Raw genomic sequence first — 19,206 nt, 5'->3', positions numbered from 1 at the left:
AGATGTGCACCATCGTTTGCATGTCGGGTGGGGAACGTCGTTCGCATATCAAGGGACGGGCGAAATGTTGGTGTGCTAGCGGCGCACATACAAAACTTTTGGTCATGGCAAAAGGAAGCACTAGCTGCTTTTTGTTTTTTGGGGAAGCAGTTACCTACTTATGGATGGTATATGGCGGGTAAGTTCAACCAACTCCAATAGCAAATACCATGACTGACGAAAAATCCGGAGAAATCGAGAAATGCTTCGGGTACAAAAAATTCTATTTACTCAAGAGCTACACCTATTGCTAATAATATGATAATTTTCTTACAAGTCCAGCTATCTCTATTTTTAATCTTGTTTAACTACTGTATATACTCGGTCAGTATCCGATTCGGCGATTCCCATGGCTGCTTTTGCTGGACTGGAGTAACGAACCAGTAGTAGTACTCAGTACCATGATGACGTACTTACGAGCCTTCTCCCAAGGGCACAACACTTGCAGGATTAACAGCGGTGACGACACCATTACGCCACGTTGTATTTACTCATGACTCATAGCGTTGTTGTTTGCGTAGAGACGCTAGTGCTGAACACTAGTACTGTTCGCTTGTGCTGTAATACTGTTGCTCACTTCACTCTGACGTAGAAAAACCAAAGAACAGCACACGTTCTCGATCGCCGATGCGTCTGCGTCTCGCCGGCGCTCAAGTTGAGGCTCAACTTGCTCCGTAATTTACAGGGCTGCATGATCGATCCAGGCCATGATGGACGGTCCACGCCGTGCGTCTTATCTGCTAAGCATAGGCAGACACTCCAAATTCTCTACTGCACTAAACTGAACTGGAAGACCGAGACGGTGACGCGCTGTCCTCGCCTACTCATGACTCGCGCGGAAGACCCCGCATCCCGACGCACGCGCTGGCCCCCACCCGCCAGCCTCCGCGCAGGGGCATCTCACGGAGATCAGGAACGGTTAGCGGCACCGGTGACCTGTGATGACGTACGGAGGATGCCGCGGGCGGGGGTGGAGACAAGCGGAGGGGACGACGACCTGCGACCCCGGGCTGGCCTGGCCGTTGTCCCTTCCCGTGGCCCGTATGCGAGCTGGCGCGGACGGATCTGTTCGGTTCCGCGTCCACACGGAACGGCACAAACGCCATCGCGCCCGTGGACGCGGGGTCTGCCTCGGAAGGAAAGGAAATGGATTCGGACATTAGATCGCCTCCATACGGTACGCATGTAATATGCGCGCAAAGATTCCATACGCTTTTCGTGCTTGTCTCGCCCCGTCGTGTATACGTGTACCAGCGCATCATTGCGTCGACCACGTGCGTCCAGTTTCGCCTATCTCGATCGTCTGCCGATATGATGCCTGCAGTCGGCAGATGCGCGCGCGATCGAAGAACGAAGCAACGTATACGTACGCGAGAAACTTGGTCAGAGATGGCGATGATTGATGCTAGGTAGCCACAGTAGATAAGTGACCTATACCGATCACCTAATGGCCAGTGAGTACATGCAATAATGGTGCTGACATAGTACGAGTTTTGGCATTGTTAGGAGCAGGGAGCCATGCATGCACGGCAAGGAATTTCACAAGGAATAATCCAGTGCTAGCAAGCTAGGAGAAAGGGCACCGGACAATTTAAGTTGCCGTATGGACCATGCAGTCCAGGTTGCCCCGGCCGCAATGCACGGGCGAGCGCGCATGCAAGCGAGACGGACCCTACTCTCTCTCCCGTTCCCATCCAACCACAACTGGCTGTCGCCCGTGCATGCATGGCATTCGTCTCCACTCCCCATCGGTCCAACTCCTAACCGAAGCAACGCACGCCCGATCTATCTTCCGGTAGTCTGGTAGACGCCGGCACGCCTACGTGCTCGGGCTTGTCGTAGGCGGGAATCCGCGCTGGCTTTGTAGCAAATGGAGCTGCATTGCACGTGAGAACAACGGAGACAAATAGTACGAAATCACACAAAGAGCTTTCTTATACGGATTCACTCACGTACAATAATAAGCCAGTGGCCATTCCAATACTAATTAACCGGAAATTAAATGAAATGATACAGTGGTAGTGGTATATTGAATCGAGGTAGCACGTTTCGGTACGTCTACACGCGCCATGCTGATGGCGATGGCGAGTGGTGGTGGCGCGGAGGGGTCCTCGGCATGGGCGGCCTTCCGTCGGCGGGCTCCTCGCGGCGGGTGTGCTTGCTGGGCGGGGCGGTGGCGGGGACGGGCACGTAGGAGGCCGCGAACACGGCGTCCCAGATCTCCGCGAAGGCGCGGAGGATGACGTCGTGGTGGTGCGGCGCGTTGAGGGTGAGGAAGCGGCGGAGCATCTGGCGCAACTCCTCCCCGGCGATGATCCCGTTCTCCACGATCATCTGCACCATCGACTGCCGGAAGTCGCTCAGCGGGTCCTCGGACTGCTTCACCACTGCCACGCTGCCGTCGAGCCCAACTTCCACGCAGGCGTCAACAGTCCCCGGTTCGACGCTGTCACCGACGCGGCGATCCTTAGCGCCGCCAGTCGTGACGTCGCCGCCCTTGACGCCACTTTTCATGGTCGCCTTCTTGTGCTCCGGTGGCGGTGTCGAGGCTTTCTTGTCGCGGTTGCGGTGGCTCTTCCGGCCCCACGACACGACGCTCTGCTCCAGCTCGTTGAGCTCGCGCAGCAAGCCGGAGAAGCTCTGCGTGGCTGCTGATCCCTCCATCTTGAAGTGGCCGTCGTCGCCGCATTCGAACTCCGCCACGGCGTCCTCCCATAGCAAGGACGACGACGAGGCAGAGGTCAGAGTGTCCGTCGTCATCGACGCCGACGGGTTGGCCCTCCCGCCCCTGCGCCGCGTCTCGGTTGTGGTCGATGTACCCGCGCCGGACGGCGAGGGCGACGCAGACACCGACGCGGGGACCACCGACACGCTCTTGGCGTCCTTGCAGCCACACCCGAGCGCGAACCCGGCACCGCCGTGGCGCTTCTTGACCGAAATGCCGGGGCTCAACATTCTTTCTGTTCTTGTCCTTCCGGAGTGTGCGCGTGTGGGACGGCACTACCACCCGGAGGGACTTGCTCGTGTGAGGCTAACTGCGCAGCGCTCTAGGTTGTCCACTTTTGGTTTATCTTGCTGGGTCGGGGCCTCGGGGCTTTATATAGAAGAAGAAGTGTGCATCGCTCAGCTAGGCAGCTAGCCCCCTGCCCTGTACACATGGGCGCACACGACCCACTTTCGTTTCTATCTACACTACTATTAAACAACGACGGACGAAAACTCTCGCGTTTGCACGCCCGCATAGCGGAAACAACTGCATCCTCGATCAGCTCCTTAATTTTCGGGCCGATTCCAAGTGAATCGTGCCTCCTCGATCCTTCTTTCTCTTCCCAGATCGAGAAAAACGGCGCCGCCGCTCCTCGCTTCTCCTCCTTCTGTGCACTTCCCCCCGATCCACCCGAGTCGACCCTGCCTCCAGTCGTCGCTCGCGCTCCTGCAAGCCGCCGCCGACCTCCTCAGCCGGTCAACCGCGCCCAACGCCCTCCTTCATTTTCTCCCCCTCTCCCCACTAATCTCTCTCTGTTCCCAAACTACAGGACGCCATGGCCACCGGGGGCAGGGGGACGCGGCCGCGATGGCCCCGAGCTCGGCGGCATGGAAGCCATTGGAGGCACTAGCGAGGCCGATGTCGGTGAGCCTAGCAGCGGCGGTCGGGTGCATTGAGCGCAGGTCTTCCCCGCCACGGCGCCCTGATGCTCTGCACCGCCATCGTTGCCACCGGATTCGGCAGGGAACAGACGGATCCGTGGAGCCCGCATCGTATCCGCCGTCCCAGCTTCCCGTTGCTCCACCGGCGTCCTGGTCCGTCCTGGTCTTCGTCACCAGCCAAGATCCCTTAGCACCGCCGCCCCCGAACGATCTCCAGCCGCCTCCACGCGCACGGGATCGAGCAAGGCCGCGCCTGCGTCCCACGTCCGCTTCATCCCATGGGTCGTTAGCCTTCGCCTCGGCCCAGCTGCCTTGCGTCCAGCCTACAGCCGCCCTAAGGTGTAATGTTGCTGTTGATTATTTAAGTGTATTGTCATAAGGTGTAATGTTATAGCATATTTACTTGGAGAATCTCATGCATTCTTCATTCGGTATATGTTTTTTCAACTTTTTCTGCTGACTATATCTGAAGGAGCAATCCTCATTTAGCATTTGGAAGCCCATGTTTCCGTCACCCCGGATGTTGACGGGCGGCAGCTCGAAGGACGTGTGGCCACGATGAAAATGGCGCAGCAACCGGCACAAGTGGCGGGAGCAGCGGTCAGGACCACGGGCATGGCTGGGCAGTGACATGTGCGTAAGCAATGTCGAGCGTGGCGGATGACGCCAAGATGAGATTCTCCATATCGTTATTTCCTCTCTCTCTCTCTCTACCAATCCTTCTTGCTTCCCCTCTGTCTCTCTCAATGCCACTATATGCAGGTTCTGACATGTGCTTTTGTTTGATCCCGGCTTGATTTTTTCTTTGGTAAGATTCAATGATGGTTGATGCAAGCCCATGCTTCTCACAAGTTGGATTGAAGTTTGTTGTTCCTCTATTTGTACTATTGTTTCCTTACCAAGTACTATCAGTACTGGGGTAGAAAACACTTACCTATTACATAGTTCTTTGCTGACAGCCGAATGTGATGTTTGAACGGTTTCCCCTATATGCAGGAAGTACAATTTGCATGTAATTTTTTACTTTTAGTTTCAGATTATCCCTTTTTCTGTGTGCATTTACTAGAAGCTTATATGAATCTGTGTCATCTTTCATCGAGTAAAATGTAAGTCAGTTCAAGTTAACATTGAGCATTTTTCAGTTCTCTCTCTTGTTAGGCTAATTTAGGTAGTTTTACTGGGCCATGCATACTTGCTTCATGTCCTTTCTTTCAGACATTTGGCAAATTAAATCATCCAATGTTTAGTTATTTTCTCATTATATTTTCCTGAAGGTGTCCAAATACAATCAATTTACCCCCTGTAAGTGCACCCAATTCGATGTTTTTGTCAATTGTATTATTTAGAAGGCGCAGATTTCTAGCAACCATATAATTTAGAAATGGTATGATATATGTTGCCGTCTTGTGACCCCCAGTTGACAAGCAATTTCAAGAAAAAACACCATTTCACTCAGTTTGATTATCATTTTGCAGGCCTGGTATAGCAGAATTAGAGTTGAAGCTCTCTGAGTATACCAAAAAGATGTCATATCTGCAACAGATGGTTCAGGAGCTAGCCTCAAAGGTATAAATTCAGCACTGGATCTTATTTCCTTATTCATACAGTTGTGATCTGGTCATATATTCAATATCAATTTATACAGTTCTATCTGAAATTCCCACGCATATCTTATTAGTTAGTTTGTTGACAGTACACTGCAGTATACTATCTACACTAACAGGGTAGTCTCTAGTGCCCAGTATGACTATAATCTGAATGAAGACTATGCCGAGACAGAGCTGAAGTTGAGGGAACATTGCAATCGTTTATCGGAACAGTAAAATCCTTCAATATGATATATAGTAAGGTGAACATAATTTGTACTTCTCATTATCATTTTCCATGTGTTTTTTAGTTGTGAGAAGATTGAAGTTATTTGTCATTGTACGAAATCCATCCTTTGGCCCACATGATGGAGGTGCCACTTGTTAGAGAGGCTTATAAGTTATAACACAATTTTAAAGGCACTTTCTACATTTTTTGAATCGTTTATTGGTTTGTTACTCATTTGAATTTCTTGTCTATCTCTGACCTACATGTCATGATCTGGTTATTTGAACTTTTGATGGGATGAAAATAGTGAAAGTTCATTTGTAAGTACGCACTCAGTATGTCATAGTACTGCCATAGTTCTATGTCATTTCTTTGAAGTTTCAGTGAACTTATTATTAAAGGCAATTTATTATCCTGCAACATGAACTTAGTGCACAAGGCACATGTTTGTTTTTTCCTGTGAATAACTCAAAAATAGTCTTCGTACTAAACCTTATTTGTGTTATTTTTGAAAAATTCTGATGGCCGGCAATAATATCTTCTGAACTCTAGCCAACAGGAATTAAACACGCCGCTGCAAATTTAAAATCAACTAAAATGATGCATAGAATGTAACCTCCTAAGTAGACCATCTCCGGCAGAGCAAAAACTTCTACCGAATTGACATATATGCTCCGCACCCAGGCAGGCGGTCCAGCAGCAGCGTAGTTGTCGTCATCGGTGTCGATGAGGGGCGTAGGCACAGAGATGACGCCAATCGACAGCCAGGAGTAGTCGAGGAGCGGCACTCTGGCCGGAGCCGCCACGCCATCTCTTAACCAGCTCTGCTCTAAATTTTGAACTCTTAACAAAACTGTGAAACAAATCTCAGCTGGTTGTAATTGTGCAAATATATGTCAGGTGCAGGCTGGTCAGATGAGGGCACGGGCGAAGAACAACATGACCAAGAGACTGTCCCCATTGGGCCACAAGGTGGAGGGGAAGCAGGCGAGGGTCGAGGCTGAGGTAGAACTGGCGGGCACTCTGGCTGGCGTGACAGGTGGAGCGCATCCGGAAGACCGAGCGCATGTCGTCCCGGTTCCGGTGCTGCAACTGGTTCATGTGCTGAAAACCAAACAAAACTCAGATGCGTCTGAAATGCAACCTGACTGAAGAAGCCTCAAGGTCTCAGTGCAAGCTTCTGGGACAAGATGTACATGAAATTATTTGAATCAATGTGCTGTAGGTGTTGCTTTACTCTATAATCTATACAATCTTAATGGCTGTGACCTGAGATTCAGTAGCATGTTATGAGCTAGCGGTAATGGCCTGCTGACTAATGTACTCGGAACTTTAAGTCATCTTTTCTTTAAGCTTAGTGGTAATTGTAGAAAAAAGAAAAACATCAGGTAATACTATGATCTTTTATCTTCACACTTATTGGCACTTATTTTCGGTGTTATATTTTATCTCACTACTTTCTGGTTGCTTCCTAGCTTTTCTTCGGGAACAAATATTAAATTGTGAATTCATTTGAGACCTTGCCATCTTATAATGAAGAATCTATAAGAGATTGTTCAGTTCATGTGTCTTCTCACACTTTCATTGTGGGGTTTAGACTGTTTTAGGTGAAATTGTGAAGGGGCTGTGATATGGTTGATAACATTCAAATATGGAATTTTGATAACTCATTTATGTGCACGAGACCAGTAGATGGTAGGATGCCCTGGATATTGATTTGGTAATACCGGAAAAGAGACTTGGGAATTGTATAGCTATTCTATCCGAGTGGTAACTGAGATAGATGTCGATGATGTACTAAATCTCGGTATATTGTAGGAGATCTCATCAAAATTTAAACTCGCGGAGTTTATGGAATGTATTGAAATCATTGCACATATATGTGGATTGAAAATTTAAGCTTTAAGTATTCGAATTTTGAATTCTGACAAGACGTGCATTGCACGTGCACACTTACTAGTCTAGATAAAGAGGCGCTTTATCTGTACTCTTAATGAAGCAGTTGGTGAATAGTCCACGCAGTTTATTTTCACTGGTTTATTTTCGTCATCCCCCACCACCGTTTTTTTTTCGTCATCATCCCATCTCTGCCAAAAACCTTTGCGAAAAAAACCCTCGAGCCCGAGCAGATCGATCTCCCGCGCCGACTAGACCTTCTCACGCCCGATCGCACGCCCGATCTACCACTACTCCCCCTCCCCGGCCGATCCATCCCGACCGCCGCCGCCCTCTCCCCGCACCCGTACCCAAGGAATCAGCCGGCGGCCAGATCCGCCCCTCCACTCACCCAACTCTCCCTCCGCCGCCGTGGACCTCGCAGGGAAGACGCGGACGAGATCCCAAGCCGCTCCTCCTCCTCTCCCGGGATACAGCCGCCGCCGCCGAACCAGGGAGACGCCGCCGCCTGCACCGCCACCGCCGCGGCGTCCCGGCTGGCGTTGGCGAATCCATTCCTAGCGGCGGGGGCTTCCGGCGAGGAGGCGAGCGAGCTCGGGGAGCTCCGGCGGGGGCTTGTCGCCGGTGAGGCGAGGCCAAGGCGGCGGCGCGCGGGCGCAAGGAGGCGGGGTCGAGGAGGCGCAGGAGGACGCCGACCGGTGGGGCTCCGACGGGGGCTTGGCGAGGGCGGCGGCGGCCGGCGTGCTCGCTTGGGAGGATGGAGGCTGCCTCACCGGGGCTCGGGCGCGGCAGCATGGCGTCGGGCCGTTGCCGATGGCGCCGGGGCCGGGGCGGTGGTTTGACGGGCGACGAGGAGGAGGTGCTGTCCTGGAGCCAGCGACGGCGACTGCAGCTTGACGATGCCGGCGTCAACAGCTTGCTTCAGGGGCTGCAGGCCGTGAACGGCGTTGTGCTTGCGCGCGAGACCCGTGTCTGATTTGGAAAGAATCAATCCGGTGAAGAAGAAGGCCAATGCAATTGCTCTCTAGCTAGGCATTGGAGTATCTGCACCCCCAATGGAACGCTACGAATTGCTGCTGGTACTGAACATTGACAGGTAAAACTTAGCATATCCAGAAGGGAAATACATCATTATAAGCTACTTCCATAGATGCATCTAGATCATAGCATCTCAACTTGAGGATAGCAGACAAAAATTCAAACAGAAAGCAAGCTACGCTCCATATTGTGTTCTTTATATCCCGGGAAAAGTATATTTTTCGTCCCTCGATTATTTCAAAAGTATAGAAATGGTCTCTCAACTTCAAAACCAGCAAAACTTAATCCCTTAACTTTTTAAACCGGATAAGTTTAGTCCCTCGTGCAACTTTGGGTGGTTTTCTGCCGATCTTTGAGCGGTTTTTGACTCGGATTGGCAAAGTGTGGGCCCCACCACCTCTACCCATTTTTTAAATTTTAATTCCGGTTATTTATCCCTCTAACTTACCTATGGACCCCACTGTAATGAGCATCTTCAACCTCAAACAGCACACGGTTCGTGTGTCGGCACCCTGGATGCCGGTGCTCTGAAGCTCGCCGATGACCAAGCCTGGCTCCGGAGGCGGCACGCGGCAGCATGCACTCCCTCGCCACGGCTCTATTTCTTGCTTGAGCTCTTGCGCTCAACGCTCCTTGTGGCTGAACGCGCGCACGGCCGTCGGAGGAACTTGCACGCGACGCGCTCCACCAGGAGTTGATGGGCTGCTGCGCATTGAGTAGCTCTAGGATTTGTGCTTGTGTGTGTGTGCTACCGTTCGCGCTGAGTGTGCGTGCTCCGTGCTGGGTTGACGTTGCTGCTCTTGTCTGTGTGCGTGATTTGCGTGATGCGCTCGGTGTGAGAGGGCGACGATGTGGTCGCCCGTGATTGCTGGGCGTTGTGATGACGGGACTCATGAACTCGCGGGTGGCGGCAGCGAACGTGCAACGACGGTGCGGGCCGACGGGATGGCTGTAGGCCGGGTTCCTGATGCAGAGAAGGTGCAGGATGCCGAGGCATGGCGAGGTCAGCAGGGTTGGGACAGAGTTTTGCGTGCAGTCAGCAGGCGCAGACGCACGCGACAGCTTGGCCTCCGCATACATGCGAGCTCGTACAACAGCAAGGCCAGGGCGGAGCTGTGCGTGCGGCCAGCGGGCCGGACACATGCGGCGGCAGCCTTCACGTCAACCCCGTGGGCGGCGCGCTGCGGGAAGCGCCGGAGCGGCCTTACGGAGGTCTCCAAGGACTAGAGCCACCTCGCCGGAGGCCTCCATGCCCACGCCATTCTCCTGCTGCTGGACGCGCATCAACTGCTTGATGAAATGCCTAGCCAAGTTCGAATGATAAGCAACGAGAAGATCCACCTGGGATCGCCACGTGGACGTAGACCCGGTCAAAACCACACAAAGCAGCACAGAGGGACTAAAATTATCTGGTTTGAAAAATTGAGGGACTAAAATTATCTGGTTTGAGAAATTAAGGGACTATGGTTTGCTGGTTTTGAAGTTGAGGGACCATTTCTATACTTTCGAAATAATTAAGGGACCAAAAATATACTTTTCCCTTATATCCCATATCGAATAACAGGTTCACATTTGATTGGTTTCTTCACAGCAGCGCATGGAAGATAAAATATCTCTGTTTTGATATATTTCTATGCCACTGTTTTTGAATTTTTTTCATCCATAAATCATGCGACTCAAGTCAATTTGAGATCGAATTTGTTCATGAGGTCAAGACTGAACCTTGCGACAGCTCCAGGTTAACATACGTCCATACTGAATTTTCTTGGCTAATTGTAAATATTGTTCTATGTATTTTTGTGACAGCAACGTGACGTTTTTAATTGGTATTGTGCTTGAAACAAAGTTGGATGATGCATATTTCCTACAATCATTTTGAAAGGTTTGCCCCCTTTATAGGTTATAAGGTAGGTCCCGAATTCTTGCCAGATATTGTATGAACGCCTATTCAGAGTATTTCGCCCTTGATTGCAAAGATATTTTCTTACAGATAACCTTTGACTTCTCGATGAACTCTGTACTGTCAGTATTTGTGCACAATGCACATTCTGAAACTTACAACTATTAGTGATCAATGAGATAAGAGTACTTGATCCTTGATCCTTAAACTATCATCTTACTCATAACCATGTACTACTCGGTGAACTCTATATATCTATCAGTAGTTGGAAGCACTACAAAGCAGTGTCAAATTCAGTATTATATGTACATGAGTTTGCTGATTTCAGGCAAGCAACAACAAACAGACTTTGCTGTTTTCAGTCTATTGAGATATTTGTTGGGCATCACCGAGGAACGCCAGCAAAGGCGTGAAGAAATACTCGCAATCAGGTATATATTTCAGTGGTCTTAATCGCACAAACCTTCAGTATAGTTACGGAATCATCCCACCTTTATGTTTTGCGACCATTAGACATCCAAAGGTCGAGCTATGCGTCGTGTGCCATCTGAGTCAACTGCTTCTCACTTGTAATCCATCTGATTGAACAATTGATCGACCATCTTTCATCGACCCATGCATGCAGCGATGGATTTACTCTGAATTTTTTCATGTCCTGGAACATTAACTGGATTGATTCATGGATGCAGTGTGACATGTCGTGTGAGATGAAGGTGGCAAACCATCCAAACTTGAAGCCAAGCATGTGGTGGATCCGCCATGGATGATGGATGGACCGGTGAGTGTAGAAGTTTGAGCTGTGAAACTTTGTGCGATCGAGCTCCTGGTGTAATTAAGCATATGGCTTTTGTGATGTGTTATGTAGGTAGTGATTGCCTATATTTCTTTCCCTCTTAAATTTGTTGTAATAAGGTTGTCCTTTGCAGAAGGAAGATTGAACCGCCTTTTGGTTTAGGTAGAAGCACCCATTGATGTTTTCCAGTTCTTTGTATTCATTCTATTATGTGCTATAATAGTTAATTGCATATATATGTACTATGTTTGGATATTCTCACGCAACATCTATGTACAACAGATGCAGATTTTCAGAATATTTAACCAAAAACCTTTGCCTGCACTGTTCAGAATATGAAGCCATATTATAACAAAGTTTATTACTACATTATTTATTTTATTCATGCTAGAAATGACTTTTGTTTTCACAAAGTCCCTAGCTTATAGGTTTGTGCTTTACTTTACTTTTTACTGCAGTAACAATGTTACAACACGATGCAACATCCCCTCATGATACTCAAGTTATCCGTTGCTTATAGCATTCAATTTGGTTTGGTCAGTCAAAATGATACCATTGGTATCTAAAACTCTTGCTATTTAGTTCTGACTCTCAAGTGGCAATATATGTGCCAGATTTACTGAATCTTAAATGTATTGTTTTCCTGTATTTCTGTGGTATAACTTGTGCCATATTAAGTGGAAAAGACACTTAGCTTCTTATCACGGGTGACGTGCTCTAATTTGAACTTTTTTCTTTTCTGTTTGACAACAGACAACGGGTTCCCTCTATTTATGGGCAACTCATCTTGTTGGCCCGGTCTGGGGTCAGTGTTGCTGGATACCTTTTTTCCAATAGAGCCATAGATGATGTGCTTTCTTGCTTTTTTACTTCCAAGGGGGTGTTTAGAAATTCAGTATGATATATTTTTCATCATTCACAAATATGTTCAGAGAGTTCTTGGTTGTGTCGTTCCAGATACAGGGACGACACAAGCAACACCTCCTTGAACACATCTGTTGTTGTTACTACTAAGGGGAAGTTTAGATAAAATTCAGTGTGATATATTTTCCATCATTCACAAATGTGTTCCGAGAGTTTTTGCTTGTGTCGTTCCTGTTCTTGGCAAAGGCACCACTCTGGCCATTCGCCACTCTGCCTCCAAGCTCGACACCACAGTTTGACAGGGCAAAGGAGGTTCTTGACGATGACGAATATGGCGCCCTGGTTGTCTCAGTTTATGAGATTCTCCTATGGTGGACATATTTGTATCACACTAGGCTGCTCCTCTCCTATTGCAAATCAGAGCTAGCTTATATCCATCTGTCCATCATGGCTGGCTCTAAAGGCAACACTCCTCCAGTCCTCATGTGCGTGATGGCAAAGCTAAACTACATTATATTAACAGGTTATCATTACTCACCACTCACTAGACCACCTTTTGCTGTACTTTTTCTTCTGGTCAGATTTATTTCATGTCCCAATGTTCCGTTATGTGCAGCTATGAAATTTTATTTGAAGAACCATGCAAAGCAATTTGAGATGATGCATATAAAGCATCATTGATTTATTAAGAGTTTTTTAAGTGTTCAATTTATTAAGAGTTCATTTATCATTGTTATGGAAATCTCATTTGTTATGGTTGGACTAGCTTTAGAATGTAGCAATGCTTTTATTCTCACAATGTTTTTATACTGTAGTATTTGTTTAACTTCCATAGTGTAGCTTGTATAGCGATGTATGCTTGATCACCGTAATTTTTCATGATGAATCATGCTTTGATGTGGTTTGCACAACAAAAAAAATCAGGAACTTTTATAGTGAACAATACATGTGTTAGAAAGTCATAACATGATATTATCAGGTTATCATTACTCACCGGGTCACATTTGATGTTCTTTTTTCTTCATTTTGTTCAGATTTATTTCATGTCCGAATGTTCTCTTGAAAACGATGTATGGTCTCGGATTGAGAGATAGGGAGGGAGAGAGATCCTGGGAGGGAAGCCACTTCTGCTTTGATGATTTCTTGAAGTTCAGGTTAATTTACAATCAGTATATACAAGTCAGGTTTTTTTGCGAGAGAATTTAATTCCATTGTCATTGTCATTGTTGTTGCCTACAAGGCACTTGAACAAAATGTCCGAGACATATTCTAAGGAGTATAATTAATCTATGAGCATATTATCACACAAATGTCACCGAGCGCGTCAATCTATCGGCTTACTGAAGTGAACTTTTTTATTTTTCTGTGTGGACTTCCACAGGCTTACTATAGTACATCTTATTTATTCTTTTAGGAAATTAGTTCCTTGATCTTTGCAGCTGCCCATGTCCATATCACAAAGGTGCTTAGTGCAATGCATCCTGCAGTGATTCCATCATAGGAATTAGGAACAAGTATGGAAATCTGGAACAAATCACTTTTGTTGCGTAATAGTACTTTGTTTGATCCTAGAGGAAGTAGTTGAGGGGTCATCGCTTTTTCACCACTGATCATAATGAATTGTCATCCTTTTTCTTTTGTTGAAGTTGATGCATATCATGGCAAAGCATACGATACCCAAATTTCAATTCTGTAATGTTTCCGTTACTCTTTAATGAAACATGCTTGGGCTGTTATAAAAATGAAGCTCTATGCTTCATCGTTCTTAAGTTTCTGCAATTTTCCCGCTTGTTCAAACATGTTTGATGTACTTACACAATAAGATGTTGGATGTACTTGCACATTAACAAAAATGATATGTAACATTCATGTCCAATTATTTGTGTCTACTCCTCTGCTTTTCTACTGATTATTTAATGATGAGGATAACAGATGTTCCTGTTTTTAAGTATAGTTATTTGTGCTTATAGTTGGTAGAGATCAAAGTATTAACTCAACTGAAGTAGGGAAAAAGAGCTATTTTTATTGACACCACTAGCAGTGGATACATGGTGATCCTTTTTGAAGTTATTTTATGAAATAAGGCGCGTATAAGGTGGCTGGTCTATTGGGTATACAATCCTTTCTTGAGAATACTATATTTGCATGAGAATAACACTGTTATTATAGAATGCCACTTTTTCAGGCGGAGGCATGCCATTTTGTCTCCTTCACTACGGACCCTTAATTGGCTGAACTCAACATGTGTAGACGGGCTGCTCAACTTGCATGTGAACTGGATGTGGCAAAACTTATCTTAGAGACAGACTGGAAACCAGTGGCCGCTAAGTTAAGAAGCTCATAAATGGATATATTTCTCAATCTATGGGCCTATTGTGAAGGAGTAAGAGGAGTGCATTCGATCAAGGGAGGAGTTCAGGATGACATGGGTGAAATGCTCAGCTAATGGAGCTGCTCATCAGCTAGCGAAGGAGGGTTGTGCGAACGCGTTAAGTAAAGCTTGGGTCAGGTACCCGCTGGGTTGTATTCATGATCTTTGCATCAGATTGTGCCAAGATGAATGAATAAAACACAACCAATTCCAGCTAAAAACATATTTTTCTTTGAGCTGATTGTTAGAAGAAAAGATGTGTGTTAGCTAAGACGGCACAGTTTTTCGTTAATTTAGCTCTGTGAATAATATTTTATTTTTTAAAGCCCGTGGCAACGCACGGGCGTTTTACTAGTTAACTGTAACATCGCATCAAACGATACAAGTAAAACGAGCACACACCCATAGCATCTGAGCATGGCTATACTACTGTTTTCTTTTTCTTCTGAACTAGCTCATCAGGGCACCTTCAACGGCAACCCGCAAATTTCCTCCCGCATCCGTATGCCAACAGGGGAGACCAGTCCACGGACATGGATGCGGGAGGCCGCCATCCAACCGCAGCCGCATACATTTCAAACTCTTTTTCAACAAACTGGATGAAATTCGTACATACCAGGCCGAATTTCATATAAACATGATTGATTTTATTACATTTACATCAAAGCGATGCTAGTCCGGCTCTAGAGGTATAATCAATACCTAATCTAAATGGCCGCGAGCGCCCGTTCCCCGTGTCCGGCCATCAACCCTGAGAACTGAAACTTCATCGTCTCCACTTCCGCCTCGGCGCTCTCTAGCTCCGCCCCCGTAACCTCTGCCTCTGGAGGCCCGGGAAGTGAAGCTGTCCGCCTCCACATCGCCACCAAGTGACTAATCGGCCGAAGACGGTGAGCCGAAAAAGCTCGGCGTCGACGGGAGGAGAGAAGCGGTGGCCTTCCTGGGACACGAGCAGTGGTGACCTACCATGCACTACTCTTCCTCGCCGCCGCCTGCGGACGTGTCGGCTACGTGGTCGCCGCGGCGGGGCATGGACTCGACGATGTCCTCCTCCTTGTTGTTGGTCTCGCCAAACACCGCCTCTCCCGCGTCATCGCTCTCCTTGTAGGCGGCGGCCACCTCCACCACCCGCTGGTGGTGCCGCCACCAGGCGAGGCGGATCTCGCGGGCAGAGTGGTAGGACTCGAGCAGCGCCTCCTGCTCCGACAGGTCCGCGTTCTGCGCGACAGCCCTGCCGACGGCGAGCTGCTCCTCTGCCTGCACGTGCTCCTGCAAAAGGTGGTGGTTGTAGGTGGTGTCGGCATGTGCCTCCCGGAACTTCCCCTCTCGCTCCTCCCGCACCATGCCCATGTAGTGGGCACGGGCCTCGCCGATGATCAAGGTGCAATGCACCGGCATGGTTGGCGCAGAGGAGGAGGAGGGTGGCGCCGGTTCGTCGTTGGCGGCGTCCTCCATTGGGACCAGTAAAATGGAGGGTTGGTTGGGCTGTGTGACGCCCCCGATTCAATCATACACTAATCATGCACGCAAACGTGTACGATCAAGATCAGGGACTCACGGGAAGATATCACAACACAACTCTAAAAACATAAATAAGTCATACAAGCATCATAATACAAGCCAGGGGCCTCGAGGGCTCGAATACAAGTGCTCAATCATAGACGAGTCAGCGGAAGCAACAATATCTGAGTATAGACATAAGTTAAACAAGTTTGCCTTAAGAAGGCTAGCACAAACTGGGATACAGATCGAAAGAGGCGCAGGCCTCCTGCCTGGGATCCTCCTAAACTACTCCCGGTCGTCATCAGCGGCCTGTACGTAGTAGAAGGCACCTCCATTGTAGCAGGAATCGTCATCGTTACTGGCGTCTGGCTCCAGGGCTCCAGCATCTGGTTGCGACAACCAGGTAGAAGGGAAAGGGGGAAAAGAGGGAGAAAAGCAACCGTGAGTACTCATCCAAAGTACTCGCAAGCAAGGAGCTACACTACATATGCATGGATATATGTGTAAAGGCCATATCAGTGGACTGAACTGCAAAATGCCAGAATAAGAGGGGGATAGCTAATCCTGTCGAAGACTATGCTTCGGGCAGCCTCCGTCTTGCAGCATGTAGAAGAGAGTAGATTGAAGTCCTCCAGTAGCATCTCCAAGTAGCATCGCATAGCATAATCCTACCCGGCGATCCTCTCCTCGTCGCCTTGTTAGAGAGCGATCACCGGGTTGTTTCTGGCACTTGGAAGGGTGTGTTTTATTAAGTATTCGGTTCTAGTTGTCATAAGGTCAAGGTACAACTCCAAGTCGTCCTGTTACCGAAGATCACGGCTATTCGAATAGATTAACTTCCCTGCAGGGGTGCACCACATAACCCAATACGCTCGATCCCATTTGGCCGGACACACTTTCTTGGGTCATGCCCGGCCTCGGAAGATCAACACATCACAGCCCCACCTAGGCACAACAGAGAGGTCAGCACGCCGGTCTAACTCCTATGGCGCAGGGGTCTGGCCCGTCACCCTTTGCACACCTGCACGTTGCGAATGCGGCCGGAAGCAGAACTAGGCCCCTTAATACAAGTGCAAGCTTATGTTCCAATCCGGCGCGCGCCACTCAGTCGCTGATGTCAAGAAGGCTTCGGCTGATACCACGACGTCGAGTGCCCATATCTTTCCCACGTAGTTGGTTAGTGCGTATAGGCCAGTGGCCAGACTCAGATCAAATACCAAGATCTTGTTAAGCGTGTTATTATGAAGCAACCTCGAACGCCGACCAGGGCCAGGCCCACCTGTCTCCCAGGTGGTCTCAACCCGCCCGGTCGCTCCGCCACAAAGATCCACACAGAGGGCCATCGGGACAAAGGTCCTTTCAGCCCCCAATCCGTGAATCACTCGCGGGTACTCCTCGAGCCGACCCGACTTTAGTCACCATTTGTAGTAAGTATATATGTATAGTATATACCCGTGATCACCTCTCGAGTGATCACGGCCCAATAGTATAGCAAGGCAGACTGACAAGAATGTAGGGCCAATGATGATAAACTAGCATCCTATACTAAGCATTTAGGATTGCGGGTAAGGTATCAATGACTGTATCAACAATGACAGGCTATGCAACAGAATAGGAGTAACCGAACAGTAACAAGCTACACTACTCTAATGCAAGCAGTATAGAGAAGAATAGGCGATATCTGGTGATCAAGGGGGGGGGCTTGCCTGGTTGCTCTGGCAAGAAGGAGGGGTCGTCAACTCCGTAGTCAAACTGGGCAGCAGCAGCGTCGGTCTCGTAGTCTACCGGAGAGAAGAGGGGGAAGAAACAATGAATACAATGCAAACAGATGCATATCGATGCATGACATGACAAGTAATGATGCTAGGTGTGCCCAATCGCGGTAGTAAGTGATACCGACGAAGGGGGGAAACATCCGGGAAAGTATCCCCGGTGTTTCGCGTTTTCGGGCAGAGGTACCGGAGGGGGAAAGTTGCGAGTCCGATAGGTTAGGGATGTGTGGCAGACGAACGGGCTGCGTATTCGGATTCATCTTGTCGTTCTGAGCAACTTTCATGTAGAAAGTATTTTCATCTGAGCTACGGTTTATTTTATATTAATTTTAAAAGATTTAAATCATTTTTAGGATTTATTTAACTATTTAATTTTAACATTATCCAGAATAGTGTTTGCTGACATCATCATGACGTCAGCATGACATCAGCAGTCAACAGAGGTGTTGACTGGTCAACTGACGTGTGGGCCTAGTGGGACCCACCTATCATACACTGTTAGGTTGATTAGGGTTTAGGTTAAACTAATTACTGTTTAATTAAACCAACAGATTAATTAGATTAATTAAATAGGATTAATTAACTTAATTAATTTAATTAATTAATTAATTAATTAATTAAATTTATTATTATTACTATTATTTTTCTATCTCCTTTTCTTTTTATAAAACGTTTTGGGGGGGCCCTTGTCATTGGCCCCAAAGGGCCTTAACGGGCACGGGCATGCAAGCACTGGGTTAGCGGGCGAACGGGCGCCGTTGCGGGCGCCCAACAGAGCACTGCGAGGCCGGCGGCGGGGCATGGCGTGTCAACGCGGGGAGGTGAGGACGGCGCGCCGGAGTTGCAGCGTCGCTGGTGGAGCGGTGAGGCGATGAGGTGGGGCGCAAGGCGAGGGGCGCCGTGGTTGGGTCGTCGGACGCAGGTGCGCGGTCAGGGCCGGACCGGACAGCTGCACAGGTAGAGCCGTGCCGGAGCAGCAGTGAGCAGGGGGGAGAGGCGCACGAGGCACGCTGCAAGCGGGCGCAAGGTGCGGCGCGGCCGTGGCGCGATGGAGGCAAAGGACGCCGGCGGGGGCGCACGCGAGCCGTGGCGAGGGCACGGGACTGCGGGGGAAGTGCGAGTCAGGGGAGGTCCAGGGCGCAGGCGACGCGCGTGTGCAGCAGAGGACACCGACGACGTCGGGCGCGGGCGCGGTCTGGCGCGGTGTGCAGGGAGCGGGAACAGCACGGGCGGTGAGTGTGCGCATGTGGACGCGACGGCGGATCCTCCAGGGAAGAAGAGGGGAAGGGAAGGGGGGCTCACATAGCCCTGTAGATGTGCTATAGCGGGCTCGGGGCGGTGCCGGAGCTCGGGCCGGCGGTGGTCGACGACGAGACAGCAGCGTCGGGCGATGGCACGCGACGAAGGCAGCTGGTCTTCGGGAAGGGCATCCGGTGCGCGATGTGGTGCAGGAGGTTGGCGAGGTCGCCAGCGGGAGGTAGGAGGCGCACTAGGCGGGGTGGGGTGCTACCCTGCGTGAGCACGGTTGTGCGGCGACGCGTGTGGAGCGAGGGGATCGGGCTCGATC

General features: G+C 49.0%; 1 protein-coding gene and 2 long non-coding RNA genes across 5 annotated transcripts; 2 read left to right on the top strand and 1 right to left on the bottom strand.

The window, feature by feature from the left end:
- Window positions 1-1,992: 1,992 nt before the first annotated feature.
- On the bottom strand, window positions 1,993-3,092 carry LOC119321726 (transcription repressor OFP8-like). Its single transcript, XM_037595284.1, has one exon. It carries the CDS (start codon window positions 2,992-2,994, stop codon window positions 2,098-2,100), a length of 897 nt encoding a protein of 298 aa, XP_037451181.1. The 5' UTR covers window positions 2,995-3,092; the 3' UTR covers window positions 1,993-2,097.
- Window positions 3,093-3,289: 197 nt separating this feature from the next.
- On the top strand, window positions 3,290-6,775 carry LOC119324839. Of its 2 annotated transcripts, none has more exons than XR_005157203.1 (4): window positions 3,290-3,501; window positions 3,576-5,253; window positions 5,430-5,536; window positions 6,187-6,775. It is a non-coding gene; the product is annotated as an uncharacterized LOC119324839 (long non-coding RNA). The 2 variants fall into 2 exon arrangements; XR_005157204.1 differs by having other exon boundaries at window positions 5,381-5,536.
- A 1,340-nt stretch (window positions 6,776-8,115) lies between these two features.
- LOC119324469 lies at window positions 8,116-11,487 on the top strand. Of its 2 annotated transcripts, XR_005156961.1 has the most exons (4): window positions 8,116-8,494; window positions 10,665-10,767; window positions 11,026-11,114; window positions 11,263-11,486. It is a non-coding gene; the product is annotated as an uncharacterized LOC119324469 (long non-coding RNA). The 2 variants fall into 2 exon arrangements; XR_005156960.1 differs by lacking the exon at window positions 8,116-8,494 and having other exon boundaries at window positions 10,545-10,767; window positions 11,263-11,487.
- Window positions 11,488-19,206: the final 7,719 nt, after the last annotated feature.

The sequence above is a fragment of the Triticum dicoccoides genome, chromosome 6B (assembly GCF_002162155.2).
Source record: "Triticum dicoccoides isolate Atlit2015 ecotype Zavitan chromosome 6B, WEW_v2.0, whole genome shotgun sequence".
In the NCBI taxonomy this organism is placed as follows: domain Eukaryota; kingdom Viridiplantae; phylum Streptophyta; class Magnoliopsida; order Poales; family Poaceae; genus Triticum; species Triticum dicoccoides.
The sequence above is the reverse complement of the archived record's forward strand: the minus strand, read 5'-3'. Positions and strand labels throughout refer to the sequence as shown.

Excerpts from the sequence above, each read along its gene's own strand:
- LOC119321726 (XM_037595284.1), bottom strand. The coding sequence starts at position 2,994 with ATGTTGAGCCCCGGCATTTCGGTCAAGAAGCGCCACGGCGGTGCCGGG.